This window comes from Sinohyriopsis cumingii, chromosome 5 (assembly GCF_028554795.1).
Source record: "Sinohyriopsis cumingii isolate HCF-2022 chromosome 5, ASM2855479v2, whole genome shotgun sequence".
In the NCBI taxonomy this organism is placed as follows: Eukaryota; Metazoa; Mollusca; class Bivalvia; order Unionida; family Unionidae; genus Sinohyriopsis; species Sinohyriopsis cumingii.
Genome location: NC_142965.1, coordinates 70,275,235 through 70,291,262, shown reverse-complemented (window position 1 = coordinate 70,291,262; position 16,028 = coordinate 70,275,235). Strand labels below are relative to the sequence as shown.

Genomic DNA, 16,028 nt, shown 5'->3' with positions numbered 1-16,028 from the left:
TATGCCAGAGATGAATTGTCAGGATTTGAAAGATTTTTTTTTCTTTCTCCATTCACAAGTTTCAAATGAGGAAAACAATACAGACATCCATAATACTGTTAAAGAGTTTACTTAAAAATACATGCATACCAATGTAAACTGTATAAATATGAACAAAGATCAACAGTGGTGTGAGTGAGAAAATACCATAACAGAAAATGTTCAACAACATCACTAGCTACTACATCTGTCACCTGGTGGCACAGTAATAGGAGGAGATAATCAGCAACACAAAACTGATGCTCGCTAGAACATGGAGTGTTACAAATGTTTGAAAATGTCTGTTCATGGGCGAAATGGTTTGAAATATTTTTTTAATGGCACGGACACATACCATATATACTGGCATATAAGCAATATATAACTGCAAAACTGCATAGACCCAGATGTGCCATTGCATAATACTCCCGATCAGGGTCTATTCAACTTGCAGTTGGATGCTACTTTTAATGAGTATGTACAGTATGTATATTTTTTAACTGAAAGCCATCATTGTTTTATATAACACTTTGAACTGTTTAGGATCTAAATACTGAAACAATATGAAATGAACAAACTATGTTTGTTTGCATCTATTCACTAATCTACAATTTAACAATTATTAGGTTAAGGTATCTGTACCACATAAAATGGATGTTTATAAAATAAGCTACCACAATATATACTCAAATGCAAGTCAAGTCCAACTGCAAAACACAGACCCATATCTGCCATTGCATAATACACCAATGGATCTGAGTCTATGAACCTTGTTATGAGTAATCAATAGAACACACAGACCCTGATCTCCAGCCCCATTATGCAATGGAGATCAGGGTCTTTGTTGTTTGCAGTTGGACTCGATGTGTATGCAGATATCAATAGCATTTATAGTTAGGGTCAGGTCTTTAGTACTTGCATGGTGCAAGTCCACTGTTATGCTTCATTACAACACAGTTCAGGCAGCAGCTTGTGCAAGCCTGTTTAAAGGAAAGTTGGTTCCGACAAGGAGCCTATTAAGTGTACAACAGGAAAAAAACAATATTAGTCCCAATATTCATTATCCTATAACTATAACAAGTTCTGTCAATGGGTTGCTCAGTAAACTGGGTAGTTTAACTTTTATGCATGTTAAATTAGTGTATAGATAAATTCAAAGAACTGTGTACTAGAGTTTTTTATTGCAAAAATTACTGTGCTTTTAGTATGTAAAAGATTTTAGTTTTGTATGTATTTAATTCTTTTATACTTAAAAAAAATGAAATTAATTTAATGGTAATGGTTACTGCTTCTTTTTAAATTATTTTCCATTAACATCACAATTTGGATAATTGTTGTTTGGTTACTAGGGGACTCCAGAATGATGCTTCTATTATACCAATCAAAATCCAGCCTTACTTTTAAAGAAAATGACTCAGAAAGTCAAGGCACTTGATATAAAACTGAAATTTTGAATGTTATGCTGCAGTCCATTCAAAATAAAATAGGTGGTAACTAAACTGTTTCATATAATCGGGGTACAATGAAAAATGAGTGAAACCTGCCTTTGCAGACACATCTTTATAGAGAATGCTATTTACTTTTTTTGTTCATTATATTTGCATATGTCCCTGTATACACTGGACAGCTGACCATAAAGGCAACAATTTGCGGACCTTTATGTATACTTTTATAGACCATGTCCAATGTACCCTGATTACCTTTCTTTCTTGGTTCATCAAAGTTTGAAAGCATTTGTAAGCATTAAAGATCTTGGTTATTGGAAATTAATGAAGTGAAAAGTGATGCATTGTCCAAATGGTTTGCTGGCATTCTGAATATCTTGTTATGTTTCACTTTTTCTTGTCTAATGAATGTGATTTTGAGATTCTTTTCTTGAAACCACAGCAAACACTCTTATTTACTCACAATGTCGATGCTCAAAGCTTTATACTTTACATCTGTGATGAGAATGTTATGTAGTAAAGTTGATGAAGTTTACTAATGAAAGAAAATTTCACCAACTAATTATGATATAAATCCAATAACTACCTGAAACTTTCTTTTGCTGCAATAACATAGATCTGATTAAATGCATGAGTGAAATATAATAAAAAAATTTCAGCATAAATATAAAAATTGCATCATCAGTAAAACATATGAAAGACAACTTACAAGGCATAAACACTGAGAACATCAACACAATTACTTATATATCTGAAACAATGAAAAACCTAATTTATCTGGTGCGATGTAAGGCCTGATATCGCTAATTTGGATAACTGATATGTCATCTTCTGAATGCAAACAAGAGAAAAAGAAAAGCTTGGAGTACATGGTTACTACATTGAACATTTTCAATGTTGGTGTTATTTATTTACCCACCCATATGGGTAGGTTGTGTGAATTACTTTCTTAGCATAAGAAGACAAGTCATTTAAACTGCAAATAACATCCCCATGATCTCTCCCTGTCCCTTGGGACTAGACCATGATTCTCAACTTAGAAACTGTTCAAGCTCCATGCTTCATGTATGCACACTTGCCACTACAAGGGGAGTTGATCTATGCAGTTGGCATGGATAGGTCTCTCTTTACACCTTAGAAATTATGACCTGGAAATCACTGACAGCCACACCCAAGGGAGCTGCAGTGACTTGGTGGTTAAGGTACTGGACTTGTGATCAGAATGTTGTGGGTTCAATTCCTGCCATCAGACCAGCCTGGTTCCTTATTAATATGCATGGAACATGGAGCTCGTTCATAAAATGGACTTGTCTGAGATCTTGATGACACAAGCATAAATAGCCAAGTCTGATCAAACTCTATTCAGAAATATTATTATCTCTAGAGTATGCATAAGCTCAATGAAATGTGTGGGTGTCACTCGTAAAAAAGCTCATCTGACATCTTGATATAAACTTAGAAACCAAATAATGATGAGAAATATAGCCTGAACAGTGTTCAATTAATCTCATGCTGGATCACCTCGTTAATATGCAGGGCCATATCACATGTTCACTTGACCTTGGACTAGGGGAGCTAACTACTAGTATCTTGATACAAATTGATATGTTACTCTGTATAATATTGAAAGAAAATATATTTCAATACAAACACAACCAACCAGAAAAAATTTATCAAGAAATCAAAATAAAACTGGAATGTTATATACATTTGAAGCAGAAAGAACAAAGGTTTTAGTGCTCATATAAAAATCTTGAATGGATATTACTTTTTATACCCAAGATGGATAATGTGCTTAATTTCAACAACCACAGCTACAAAGAAATTAACCTAGAATGATTTTTTTGTAACCTGATATGCATTGTTTTAAAAAAAATAAGAAGTGCATTTCTGTTATTCACTCTGAACTTTGAGAATCTGAACACTATGCAATGGTCATGGATCCACTTCATTCTACATCAAACTTTGGCATGCGTAACTAGCTAAAACTGTTTTGCAGAAGTGCCTTCTTGTGGATGAAGGTCACTGCCTGTAACAAGCGAAATCAAGTGACCAAAAATGAGATCATATTATGTGACCTGATAAGTTTTTTATATTGTGATTACTTGTAACACATTGTCTATGGGGGCTGCTATGATTACTCCAAACTATCTTCCTTGATAAATGTAACGAGCATTCTAATTTAATCAATTTCTTTCAGCTGCATCCAATCAGACAGCAGAGCAGTAGATACTGCTTTAGCTAGTTACATATGCCAAGGAATGATGTGGAACAAAGTGATCAACGACCCTTGATTAGTGAAGATGCTTGGTTGCTAACAATGTGAAAAGAAATCCCTGTGATATAAAAGCTTTTTGTTTAAATATTGATTCTGATCAACTGCTGTTAGGTTATTTATATTTTATTTGCCTAACATAACTGTACAAGAACTATGGTCACTAAAAACCCCAACCATTCAGTATTAAAAAAATAACTTAAAAACCCTTGTTGAAAATAATGGATGCAAGAAACCTAATTCACTGCCTACATAATTCAGAAACAAATTTTGCAATCAAGATCAAAGAATTTGTCGAGCTTTAATTAATGAATCCACGGTTTATTTATGAAAAAATCTTTGCAAATTAGTATACAACCATGGAGAAAAAGAAAAATGTGGAGTTGAAGTAACTAATGCAAGTTACAAGGTAACGACTTCAAACACATAAGTAAACTAATCAGTGTTTCAGCCAAGTTTTAAAAAAAAGGGCCAATGGTGTGATCATAGTAGGCCAACATCATAATCGAATGAGATATCATTTACACGTCTGTTTCACCCATTATTTGCGTGCAAACCAAATACATTAACTTCTTTACGTTAAGATTTTCCTCTTTGATGCCCCCCACCATTCTCAAACAATATGGGAGAAGTAAAGTCTTTAATTTTATGCTTCTCCAACATTTATAGTTACCAGTCTTTGCAAAGTTTCAGCCTTAGCTTTCAGTTAATTTCTTGAAGGGATGTAAATGCTCTTATTTAGTCCAGCCATTCTGGAATCCAGTTATTTGTTAGAGGTTTCAAATTTTCTTTGACTTGTCTCTGTACTTTGGTGGGTTTTATTGGCTTTTTCGTTAAGATCATCTTCTCTGCAGTGGGTCTTGGTGCTTTTGTCATTAAGTCATTATACTTGTGGTAAAGAAATCAGTTACCATTGTTTCATATCTACCTCTTTGTGAAACTTCACTGCCTTTACAGATGAAAATGGCTTTACATGAAGGTCACACCATGCGACTGGAAGCATGTGGCCTATGAAAACTGCTGAGACTAGAATTTTGTCTTGTAGTCAGAAATGTTATTAAAATGAGGTTGAAAGTTACCTCAGCATGTTACTTGAATTTACATCATATTTTCATTGGGGCTACAGTGTTCTATCTACCCATGTGTCATGCGTCAAATACTCAGACTTTTCCAATCTGACGCACAAAAATCGTCGCCGGTACATAAATTGACGCATCCCAATGTTATGTTTTGCCTATTAAAAAAAAACAACAGTTCGGTCTAAAAATTGTCACCAGTATGTAAATTGACACACCTCAATATTATGTTGAGGCTAAAAAAAACTCCATGACAAATGCACAAAAAACAATAACTTTCAGAACAGTACACTGGCATGGCATGTTGGGTTGCCAGAACACAAACTGCTGATTGAAGGTCCACAACACCAGGCAGATTTGAATGCCGGTTAACAAAAACATTCATCCAAGCAAGACATAGCAGTTAAAGTACTACTTAAGTGTGTACATTGGCTGAGTGTAGAAAACACAAATCTCGGCTACTAACTGTTCAGAGTTACTGGAGAGCCAATCAAACGTTGAGGATAGTCTTACATGTGACCTGCAAAATTCGTCATTTGTGACAGCAATGGCAGATGAAAGCACTGGGGGAAAAGATGCACTGTGCATAGTATTGCACATAGGATCCCAAGGGTAGAGGATGCCGTGTCTTTCACCCTCCAAATTTGATGGACATAAAATATTTATGAGGGACAAAGGAAAATAACTGTTACAGTAGATAGTGCACTTGTAGTGCTATAAAAATGATAGCTTTACTGACTTTGAGAGTTTTACCACATTAGCCTTGTGGTCTACACTGTAATATAACATTTTCCTTGGACACTTATACTATTGCAATTAAAGTTTATCGTGCTCTCAGATAACTTGTGAAAATATTAACATGCTTGAAGACCGCCCTTGTAGCATCAATGGTTAGTGTCCACCATAGATGCAGGAGGTTCGAACCCCTGTCAAGTAATACTGAAGACGTATAAAAATGATACTAGCTGCTGCCTTGCTTGGTACTCATCATTAAGAGGTTATTATAACAACTGGTTGCCCTGGTGTCGGGATAATATGACTGGGTGGGACATGAAGCTACATGCCTACAGCACGATGCCCAGTGATAGACATCACTATAAACTGCTGCACTGCAGACATGGTAGCTATGTGACTTAAATTGTTAAAGCTACATTAAAAATTAAAAAACCCACATAACACGCTTGAATATCTGGTTAACTTGAAATGAGCTGCACCATGGAATTTTCTGTTTTGGATCTTGCTTTCATGTAACTTGAGTGTATACTCAATATTTACAAGCATTTATTATAATAAATACCCATGTAACTTGAGTGTACACTCAATATTTACCAGCTTTTATTATAATAAATTCCCATGTTTTCTGAAATACGTTTCTTTACAAACTAACAAATCTTTAATTAAATGAAAAATTATGTATTTGCATAAAGTTTGGCATATTTCAACCTCAAATTAGATCTTCCTCTGGGGGGGGGTAACTTACTTTAGCCTGAAAAATACACTAATGACCATCAAACACTTTACATTGCAACTTGGCTGAATACTACAAACCTTGAATGTTTTAACTGCCAGATACATTATATGTGGCTTTGGCCACTGCTAGCGATAAAAGAGACATGGATGGAGATCCTTTTATGAAAAGCTGTAGGTGTATTTTTCATTTTTTTCCAACGAAAAATTGTGCACAGAAGGTCACGATTTGGGGGACATAGGACACAAAAAATTGCAGGAATCCTGTGCGCCTGCACTAAATATGCAACACTATATACAGGGTTTCCACCCTATCGCGAAAAAGTTGGGAGAAATGATATTTTTTCCCCGACCGTGAAATGTTCTTGAATTTCGCAAATATTGATGAAAGTCAAGAAAACCCCAAGAATTTTCCACCATCACTTGACACAATCACATAATCAGTCATAACTAAACTCTGTGTGTGTGAGTGTGTGATCTGGATTTTTAATGTAGTTTTAACAATATTTCAGTCATATTGCTACGATGTCTGCAGTGTGACAGTTTATAGTGATGTCTAGCACTGGGGCATCATGCTGCAGATATGTAGCATGATGTCCCACCCAGTCACATTATCCTGATACCAGGCCAACCAGTCCTAACATTAACCTCTTAATGCTGAGCATGGCAGCTGTTAGAATCATTTTTACAAGTCTTTGGTATGACTCTGCCGGGGATCAAACCCACGACCTACTGCATCCAAGGCAGATGCTCTAGCCACTAGGCCACCAGTGCGGCCCATAACTAAACTGACCATGAGTTAAATGTATCGAGTTCTAACCAAAATATTCAGAGGGTGCGATATGGATCATTTGGGTGCTTGCAAGAAACATATGCCGAGTCAATCCAAACACTCTGTGATTAGATTCATCTGGTTGACTTTTATTCTCACATTTAGCTCGATATCCATATCTTTCCTTGCATGTATGAAAACCAGGCTAGCATCATAAGAGGCTAACATGGTGGTGGCAAAGCGTAGCTGCTTACCAGATATCTTAGCAAACTTAAACATTGTTAAATTGAGTCATACATTGATGAAATCGATATGAAAATTACTTATTTTCTCAGAAGTTGTGGGTATTAAAATCATTGTCTTTAATCTGCTAAAAGACAAGATAAAACTACAGCGTTGATGAAATGTGACCTGGTATTTGCATTGCTAGTCGCATGAATACACAAATTTCACAACCCACATTTTCAAATATGGTAGATTTTTTTTTATAAATGCAAGTCCAATACTAGTAATAAAAATACAAAAATGAAAGAACACAAAATTCTCCATATTTATTCAGAAAACATCTTCCAGAGTTTAATTGTATCATGTGATTACCATGCAGACATGTGCTCTCTGCTTGATGAATCACTGGTTAGATTGCTGTGACAGCAACAAGCTTCTTGTCATTGTTCTCAAAATAAATATGTTGAGAATTATATGTTCTTTCTGGTTTTAACAAAACGTATCTGACTTTCATTTAAAATAACTGAATTTCTGTACAACAACATTAAAAAGGAGTGTGTTGTTGATATCACGTGACTATTGGACATCTGATGGCGTCAGTTGAGATTTATGAAGTCATGTCACTAGTAAATGGCGAGTACCGGGTCAGATTTCATCTATACCATAGTTTCATCTAGTCTATAAGCGGATTAAAGACACAATGATAATAATACTTGCCATTTCTTAGAAAATGAATAATTTTTCTATTGATTTAATGCAGGCATGATTTGATATAACACAAGTTTAAATTTGCTAGGCCCGCTGGTAAGCGACTACCATATGCTGCTACCACACGGAGGAGGCACATTCCAAATTTTTGATAGGCAATTGTAATGACCTCTCATTCCAACATAAATGTACAAATGTGAAAAATGGGGTGTGAATATTCTGAGGAAATCTGGATTAGAAAACAGACTGCTATTTGTTTTAAGCCAAATTTGTTGTCCAAGATATCGAATCTCGGAGCTGAAATGAGAAATTGTTGCCCCTTGTATTATATAATAAAAAAGATCGATAAGAACTCTTGTAGCAATACATGTTTGGGGACTGGTTTATTGAATTACAAGAAGACAGGTTTATTTTAGAAAAAATTAATTTCTTGTTTATATAACAATATACAATTTTTAAGGTCTTTTGTCAAAATCAATAATTAATCTCATCTTGGAAAAACCCTGGAAATTTATCTTTAGAAAAGCGTGGGAACCATGTATATAGTAATTGGTTAATTGGGGAAAAATCACTTGACAGATTTTTTTAATTCTGATAAAAAAATGAAGGGTTGGTGCATCTGTATCAGATAAAAGGTAATGCACCCTCCTTGTTGTTTTAATTGTGCTACTTTTCGCTTTTAGCTTATTAAATATCTTCTATTTTTGTTTTTAGAGCAAATACCACGTGACTATATCCTGGCTAAAACACTGAAATAAATGTGACCTTGGATATGATCAACTTGAGATGAAACAGAGGAGATTTGCCTGCATTTGAAACAGGGTTATATTTTTTAAGATTATCTAACTCACTCCATAACAGATTGATATTGATAGACAAAAATAAAGAACTTACAGTAACTACATCAAGAATCAGTACATAATATGCCAAGTAGGGCATAACCGATTAGCATTTTTCTACTGATTTCCGATTCCGGATTTTGGGCATGAAATTTTTCCGATTCCGGATACGATTCAATTAATCGGAAATGCTAAATTAAAAGGTTTTTCAAATCAACTTTTTAAACCGTGTTACACACGTTTTGCATATCACACCGATGTCACAAGGGGAAGGATATGGCAGGACTATAGCAAAATGCAACGAAGTTCAAAGTCACAAAGAATCCATGAAATTTTTTATTTTTTTGCCAGTTCCGACCCATTCTTTGTTCAACAATTAGTTGATCTTGCCGCCAGGCTTTTATTTTCCTGCCTTAATCATTTATGTCGGCAAGCGGCCAGTTCCATCCTGTACTTTATTCAACAATTAGTTGATCTTGCCGCCATGCTTTAATGTCGCGGTCAAATAAAAATAAAACAGGCTTTTGTTTGGTCCTATAAAGTTGGCCTCTTGCGGAATCATTTTCTTTTAATACCTCATTAGCATGTGTCAATGTATTCAATATTATGCCTTCATTATTGAGGATGTTGACATAAACGGGTAGGACTGTATTATATATTTTAATAAATTTAAATCTTTCGGTCTAACTCAAGTATTATCGTTTCACCCCGTTGTGTTGACCATATTGGACTTTTCTGACTTCTTATTTAACTTTATTAACGCACTATCGAATGACACGCAGTGTTAGACACGGTGCTATAGAAATTCAACTTTATTATTTTTATTATCCGAATCGGTTGTTCCTGCCTTGTCCGACTCCGATCAATCGGAAGTTCATACTATCCGGTGGAATCCGATTTCCGGATCAAAAGTCGGTTATGCCCTAATGCCAAGCATATATATGAATGACCTTCATGTGATCTCATCAATTAGTCAGAATTTGTAACATACATGGAATGGCTAATTGTAATTCATCAACACTGAAATAAAACAATAACAAAAACATCTGACCATTGCAAAAGCAAATTATTACTTCTATGCCTCAAGTAAAATTTAGGAAAATATATATGTAAATAATGATAAACTCGTTTAAAAAGATATGGACAACCAAAATTATGGTGATTAACAAATAACAAGTTCCACAAACTGCATGATATACAACTGCCCCATGTTTAATAGTCCTCTATGTAGATGGCTGAAACATATTAACAAATAACAAGTTCCACAAACTGCATGATATACAACTGCCCCGTGTTTAATAGTCCTCTATGTAGATGGCTGAAACATTTTTCATTTTTCAGTTCCAATGTCCTTCACCATTGACCATTTTATCCCCAAACTGATAACCTTTATCCCATGTACAAGCCATGCATAAAATTTGGTCCAGACCTGTAATGTAGTACTAATATTAGTGAGCAGAAACCATGCTTATTCCTGCAGGCATAATGAATTTGACCTTTTGACCAACAGGGTCCTTCTTTATCCCTTGTGCAAGCCGTCCCCAAAGTTTGGTAACTGTTAAATTTCCCCCTTGACCCCAAAAATAATCGGGGTACTTCCTTACCCCAACTGCAAACCATCCACAATGTTTTGTAACTATAACTGGTGGACAACTTGAGTTAATGTACAGAAACAAAACTGATAACACAGACAGACAGACAACACCATAACATATTACATTCTGTGTTACGATTAAAAAAATGGCAAAAATGTTATATTATGTACACCCAACAATGAAAGAAATTACAGACTCCTGATTACAGCAAAGGAGTTGTGAGTAAAAACAAATAAGCAGGCACTTTTCAATTGTCTTCACCTCAACCACTTTTCAGGAATATTATAGGTAATGTAACTAAAATGATGAGAATACCTTCCTCTATGAAATTTTTTTAAATGTATTGCTATGCTTTAAAGATGATTTGGTTAAAAAAGGCATGATGTATAAAACCTGAGACAAATACTGTATATGACATTACAGAACAGAAACAACTAGAGTGTAAAACACATGTCTGTACACTCCCATTTCATCCTACTCCCAAACATGTGCCCCATTGGGATAAGTCTATGGAGTCTTTGGACAGACCCAGAGGCTAACGTAAGATGCTTATACAACTTCATCTACTTATGGCTATATAGTTAGGTTGATAATAGTTTCCTTGGACACTTATAATATTGCAATTAAAGTTTTATTGCGTGCTCAAATAACTTATGAAAACAATTAACATGCTTGAAGACTGCCCTTGTGTCATAAATGGTTAGTGTTCACCTTGGATGCAGGAGGTCAAGGGTTCGAACCATGAACATAGTCCTGACACCCCCTGGCATAACCAATGGGTCTCATTCAATTGGGTCAATAATCAGGCTTAACACTTTCAGACATGAAGGACTAACAACTACAGTGTTATTATAATTTTATCTAACTCCCCCACCCCCCATCAGAGATGGATGAATATTCTCAAACCATTGTGCTGGTCTTCAGATCACCCTAAATCATGCCTAAGCCTTATAATCTCCAATTCCAAATCTTGACAGTGCAGAGGTAGTGTGACATGAATGCATACGTACACACAAGGACGGGCTGAATCACATAATTTCTGCTGCTTCTTTGAAACGGGCAGAGATAACATTGAGCAACCTTTGAACGGATTATAAATTTTATTACATACCAATTCAATCTCCAGTGTTTGATCTGGCATTTGATATTAATATTATATATATAATTCTGTATTGCACAACCAAATAAAGTATGGGATGAAGATTCTCTAAATAAAAATCTCTCACCAAGTAAAGTAAGTACTTAAAATATTTACTCATCCACAATAAACTATTACTCATCTAGCTATAATAGAAATGTGACCATGTTAATAAATGCAAGGTTAATCATGTTAAAAAACTGTTTTCTAGAATATATTCTCTGACCCTTTTAACACTAGTTTTAAGTAATTACAAACAGACCAGCCTGCTCACCCTCCTTCACTTATTATTAGTTTCGAGCGGGAGCAAAGTGCTTGTATGAGTTTGAATAATACAACAGGAAAACAAGGTTTTATAGAAAGAATGGACTTTCATAAATAAAGACAACAATATTCTGGACATTAAAAGAAAGTAATGGTCAGTACTTCCCAACTGGGCAAGTGATTGAAAATTCATTCTACTGCTGAATATTTTCACTTGTCATTTGAGCTGGGTGTGGGAATGTCAACCCCTGATAACTATTAAGGTGTTTTCACCAAATATATCTTAAATAATTTTATTTTATAAATCCTAATAATTCTAACTCAATTTACACAAACTGAAATATTCACAAAGTGTAAAAGAAGGCATATGTAATAAGTACGGAACTGCATTCCTGCATTGTCCCAAATCATGGGAAAAAAACTTGTATGATACAGCATTTGCCCTTTAGTTTTGTACATTTAAGGGTGTACAGGTATGAGAGGAGAAAAAGACCTCTCTGTACATTTGACATTTATTGTGAAAAATATAAATGAACTATAAAGGTACATTTCTGCTAGTTTTAAGCAGGCTTTCAGATTTCCTGACTCATCACATAAACACAGACACCTGTAGCAATTTGTACAAAAATCTCCATCTGTTACCATTCACTAAGAAAGACCACATTCAAATAGCAAACACTTTTGTTAAGTTATTATGCAAAATAACCAATTAATCCTTCAAAATGAGATCAACTTCCATCCAGCATTAATTTTCCCCAAGTCTGAAAAAGGACTTGAGAATGTCTACTTTTACAAAAATCAACCGTAACTGTACAACCTGATATTATGCGACCATTTTCATATCGTTATTACAGCATGAATATGACATCCCGATGCAACATAGTTCTATGAACTATGGGAAGGAAGATGTGATCATATCTCTCTTATTATTAAAACCTTTATACAATTTTAATCATCACAAAAGAAAATTAAAACTTGATGAAAAGTATGTGACACAATGGGATATCATTTGTGATTTATGGCCTGCCATAAACCAGCCTCGCAGCCTTTCAGTGTAAAATAAAATCAATACAATTTTTTTTTTAATACACTGAATATAACAAACCTATATTCTTTAATCTGTGCAAATTTGATAAAATTTCAAACACTTTTTCAGCTATTTTTAATGGCGGATTGGTGAAAGGTCATTGTTTCTTAAACTTTTGTATGTGTCTGTAATGACCCTTACATGAGGATGGATATTTAACTAACTGTAGTGATAAGAAATGTACATCGTTTTGTAATTTTATAATTCTTTTCATGGTATCAGATTACTTGAACCCATAAACCTGTAAAATATTCATTGTTAAAAAAATATAAATACTCCACATTTCAGCAACGATCAACTTAATGGGAAGGTCTTAATGTATATTATTAAAGAAATACAATACCATGATAGTAACATGCTTAAATACTTTCTATAAGTGTATATATATTAATATAGTATCTAACAAAATAAATTGCTACAGGTACTTGTGTTTCCAAATGTATAATAACAAGACCTATTTAGTCAATCAATAGTTAAATAACATTGAAAAAAAAAACCACTGATTGGTTTAGTTTATAAATCCATGTAAAAACAATGATTATACAATTCTCACCCATTATAACGTGCCTCATTATAATGCAATTCCAGATGTAATTCTGTAATAGAGAGGACCCCATGACCGAAATCATACCAATATATAACAAAAGGGTTGAAAGAAAACAAGCTGAAACAGTCTAATATCTTCATTTCCTTTTCAAAACACCATTATTTAAACAAATTTGGTGGTGCCCACTATACCACAGTTCTGTATATTACACTGTTCTCAATATATCATGCTTCCTTATGTTATAATTCTTGGTATACAGTACTTTAGTATATAAAGTGAATTGCGGTGATGGACCCCAACAGCTGCATTACAACAAAGCAGAACTGTAACCTGATGAACACGAACATTTGATAATTTTAACAGTAACTAGTCTGATTAATTACTTTTGCAAATTGGTTCCAAAAAACATTGTGATGATATCTCATTATACCATAAGTATACATGTTTTCTACAAGTGAACTGTTTCCTTGTTAGCATCATAAACAACTGGGTTGTCAAAATTACTGTAGTTTTTTGGTACATGTCTTATGTAGCCCTTTTTGATACCCCAATATGTAAGGTAGACTGTACCCATAACGCCCAGGATAGCCAATGTGATAGGCACTCCAATCATCACTGCAAGACGCCACCCGCTGTTCTCACTGACACTGACTGTAGTGGAGACTGTTTGACCTGGAATGGAGGAAAAATTAGTCCTTAATTCTTTTATTCATTAAACAATATAACTGTAACCTGTCATGGAATTTTAAGTGCTAATACTGGTAGAATTGTTCAAACTTTTTAAATCACATAAGGAATTTCCCAGTACCAATATTTAAAAGTCTTGAAATAGCTGGAATCATATAATGTGGTGGTAATGCCTCTAATGCTGATGATAACAGGAGGTCAAACACAGTTCAACTGCAAAGGTGTCTGAACAACTGCCATTACGAATTAAAAAATATAATTACAAAAATAAATAAAAAAATTAAAAATACATGGAAAGCAAATCACAGCAAACCAGCTTATAACATCTTCTACTGATCTCCAACAAAACAGATTACATTTTAACACAATCAGCACAAGATAACAGGTGATAAACAGAAATAGCCAATTAGGATTTGATACATTTTGCCATATGCCTTCACAGATGTCAGCCATTTAGGATTTCATGCATTTTACCATTTGCTTTCACAGATGTCAGGTATTTAGTACAAGTTTAGGATTTCATGCATTTTGCCGTTTGCTTTCACAGATGTCAGGTATTTAGTACAAGTTTAGGATTTCATGCATTTTGCCGTTTGCTTTCACAGATGTCAGGTATTTAGTACAAGTTTAGGATTTCATGCATTTTGCCATTTGCTTTCACAGATGTCAGGTATTTAGTACAAGTTTAGGATTTCATGCATTTTGCCATTTGCTTTCACAGATGTCAGGTATTTAGTACAAGTTTAGGATTTCATGCATTTTGCCATTTGCTTTCACAGATGTCAGGTATTTAGTACAAGTTTAGGATTTCATGCATTTTGCCGTTTGCTTTCACAGATGTCAGGTATTTGGTACAAGTTTAGGATTTCATGCATTTTGCCGTTTGCTTTCACAGATGTCAGGTATTTAGTACAAGTTTAGGATTTCATGCATTTTGCCATTTGCTTTCACAAAACAGAAGTTTTAGTGCAAAGTCTGCACAAAGCCTGAGGTTAAGACGGGTTTCAAGATGACTTTCGGAACGATTACTGAATAAATGTAGGATTGGTATAATTTTGCAGGGCACATACAGGGGCTAACATTTTTCATCAAATGATGGTAGCCACATTGATTATCTACAAAAAGATCTGGTAGCCTGTCAGATGTAACTGGTCGCCCTGAAAAATGAATTCTGAAAATTTTATGCATATTTCATACAGAAGAAGAATCGGGATGGATTGAAGGATGTACATAAAAGGACCAGATGAATGACATACTAAAAAAACCCAGTTTTGTGTTCCTAAAGAAGTCATGACCAAATGAAGCACAATAACTTTGTTCATTTATTTATTAATACATATTTCCCACAAACTGGCACGAAGAATGAAAAAAAAGTTTCATAAATCAATGAATTTTCCCTATATTTTAAAGTCAGATGTTTCTGATTTCCTATAGATTTTTAAATTACAATCCTGGATATAATTTTAAATATTAACACCCTGGATATCATATTTAATATTACCACCCTCGATATCATCTTTAAATTACCACCCTGGATATCATTTTTAATATTACCACCCAGGATATCAATTTTAAATATAAACACCCTGGATATCATTTTTAACATTACCACCCAGGATATCATTTTAAATTAGCACCCTGGACATCATTTTAAATATTACCACCTAGGATATCAGTTTTAAGTTACCACCCTGGATATCAGTTTTAATATTACCACCTTGGATATCAGTTTTAAATTACCACTACAGATATAATTTTTAATTTTAAAAGCACATTAAACCAATAAATCTTTTAAATGTACCCATGAATAAATAAAATAAAAAACAGTTCCTGTGATATTTTCAGCTTCATATTATCCACCTGAAAGTCTGTCAAAACCATGTGC

General features: G+C 34.3%; 1 protein-coding gene across 1 annotated transcript in view; it reads right to left on the bottom strand.

Moving 5' to 3' along the window:
• Positions 1-1,563: 1,563 nt before the first annotated feature.
• Positions 1,564-16,028, bottom strand: part of LOC149799393 (uncharacterized) — a 38,943-nt gene continuing 24,478 nt past the window's right edge. The window contains exon 5 of the mRNA XM_089958733.1: positions 1,564-14,128. Coding sequence (XP_089814859.1) covers positions 13,905-14,128 — 224 coding nt within the window. The 3' untranslated portion in view covers positions 1,564-13,904. The remainder of the gene's footprint in view (positions 14,129-16,028) is intronic.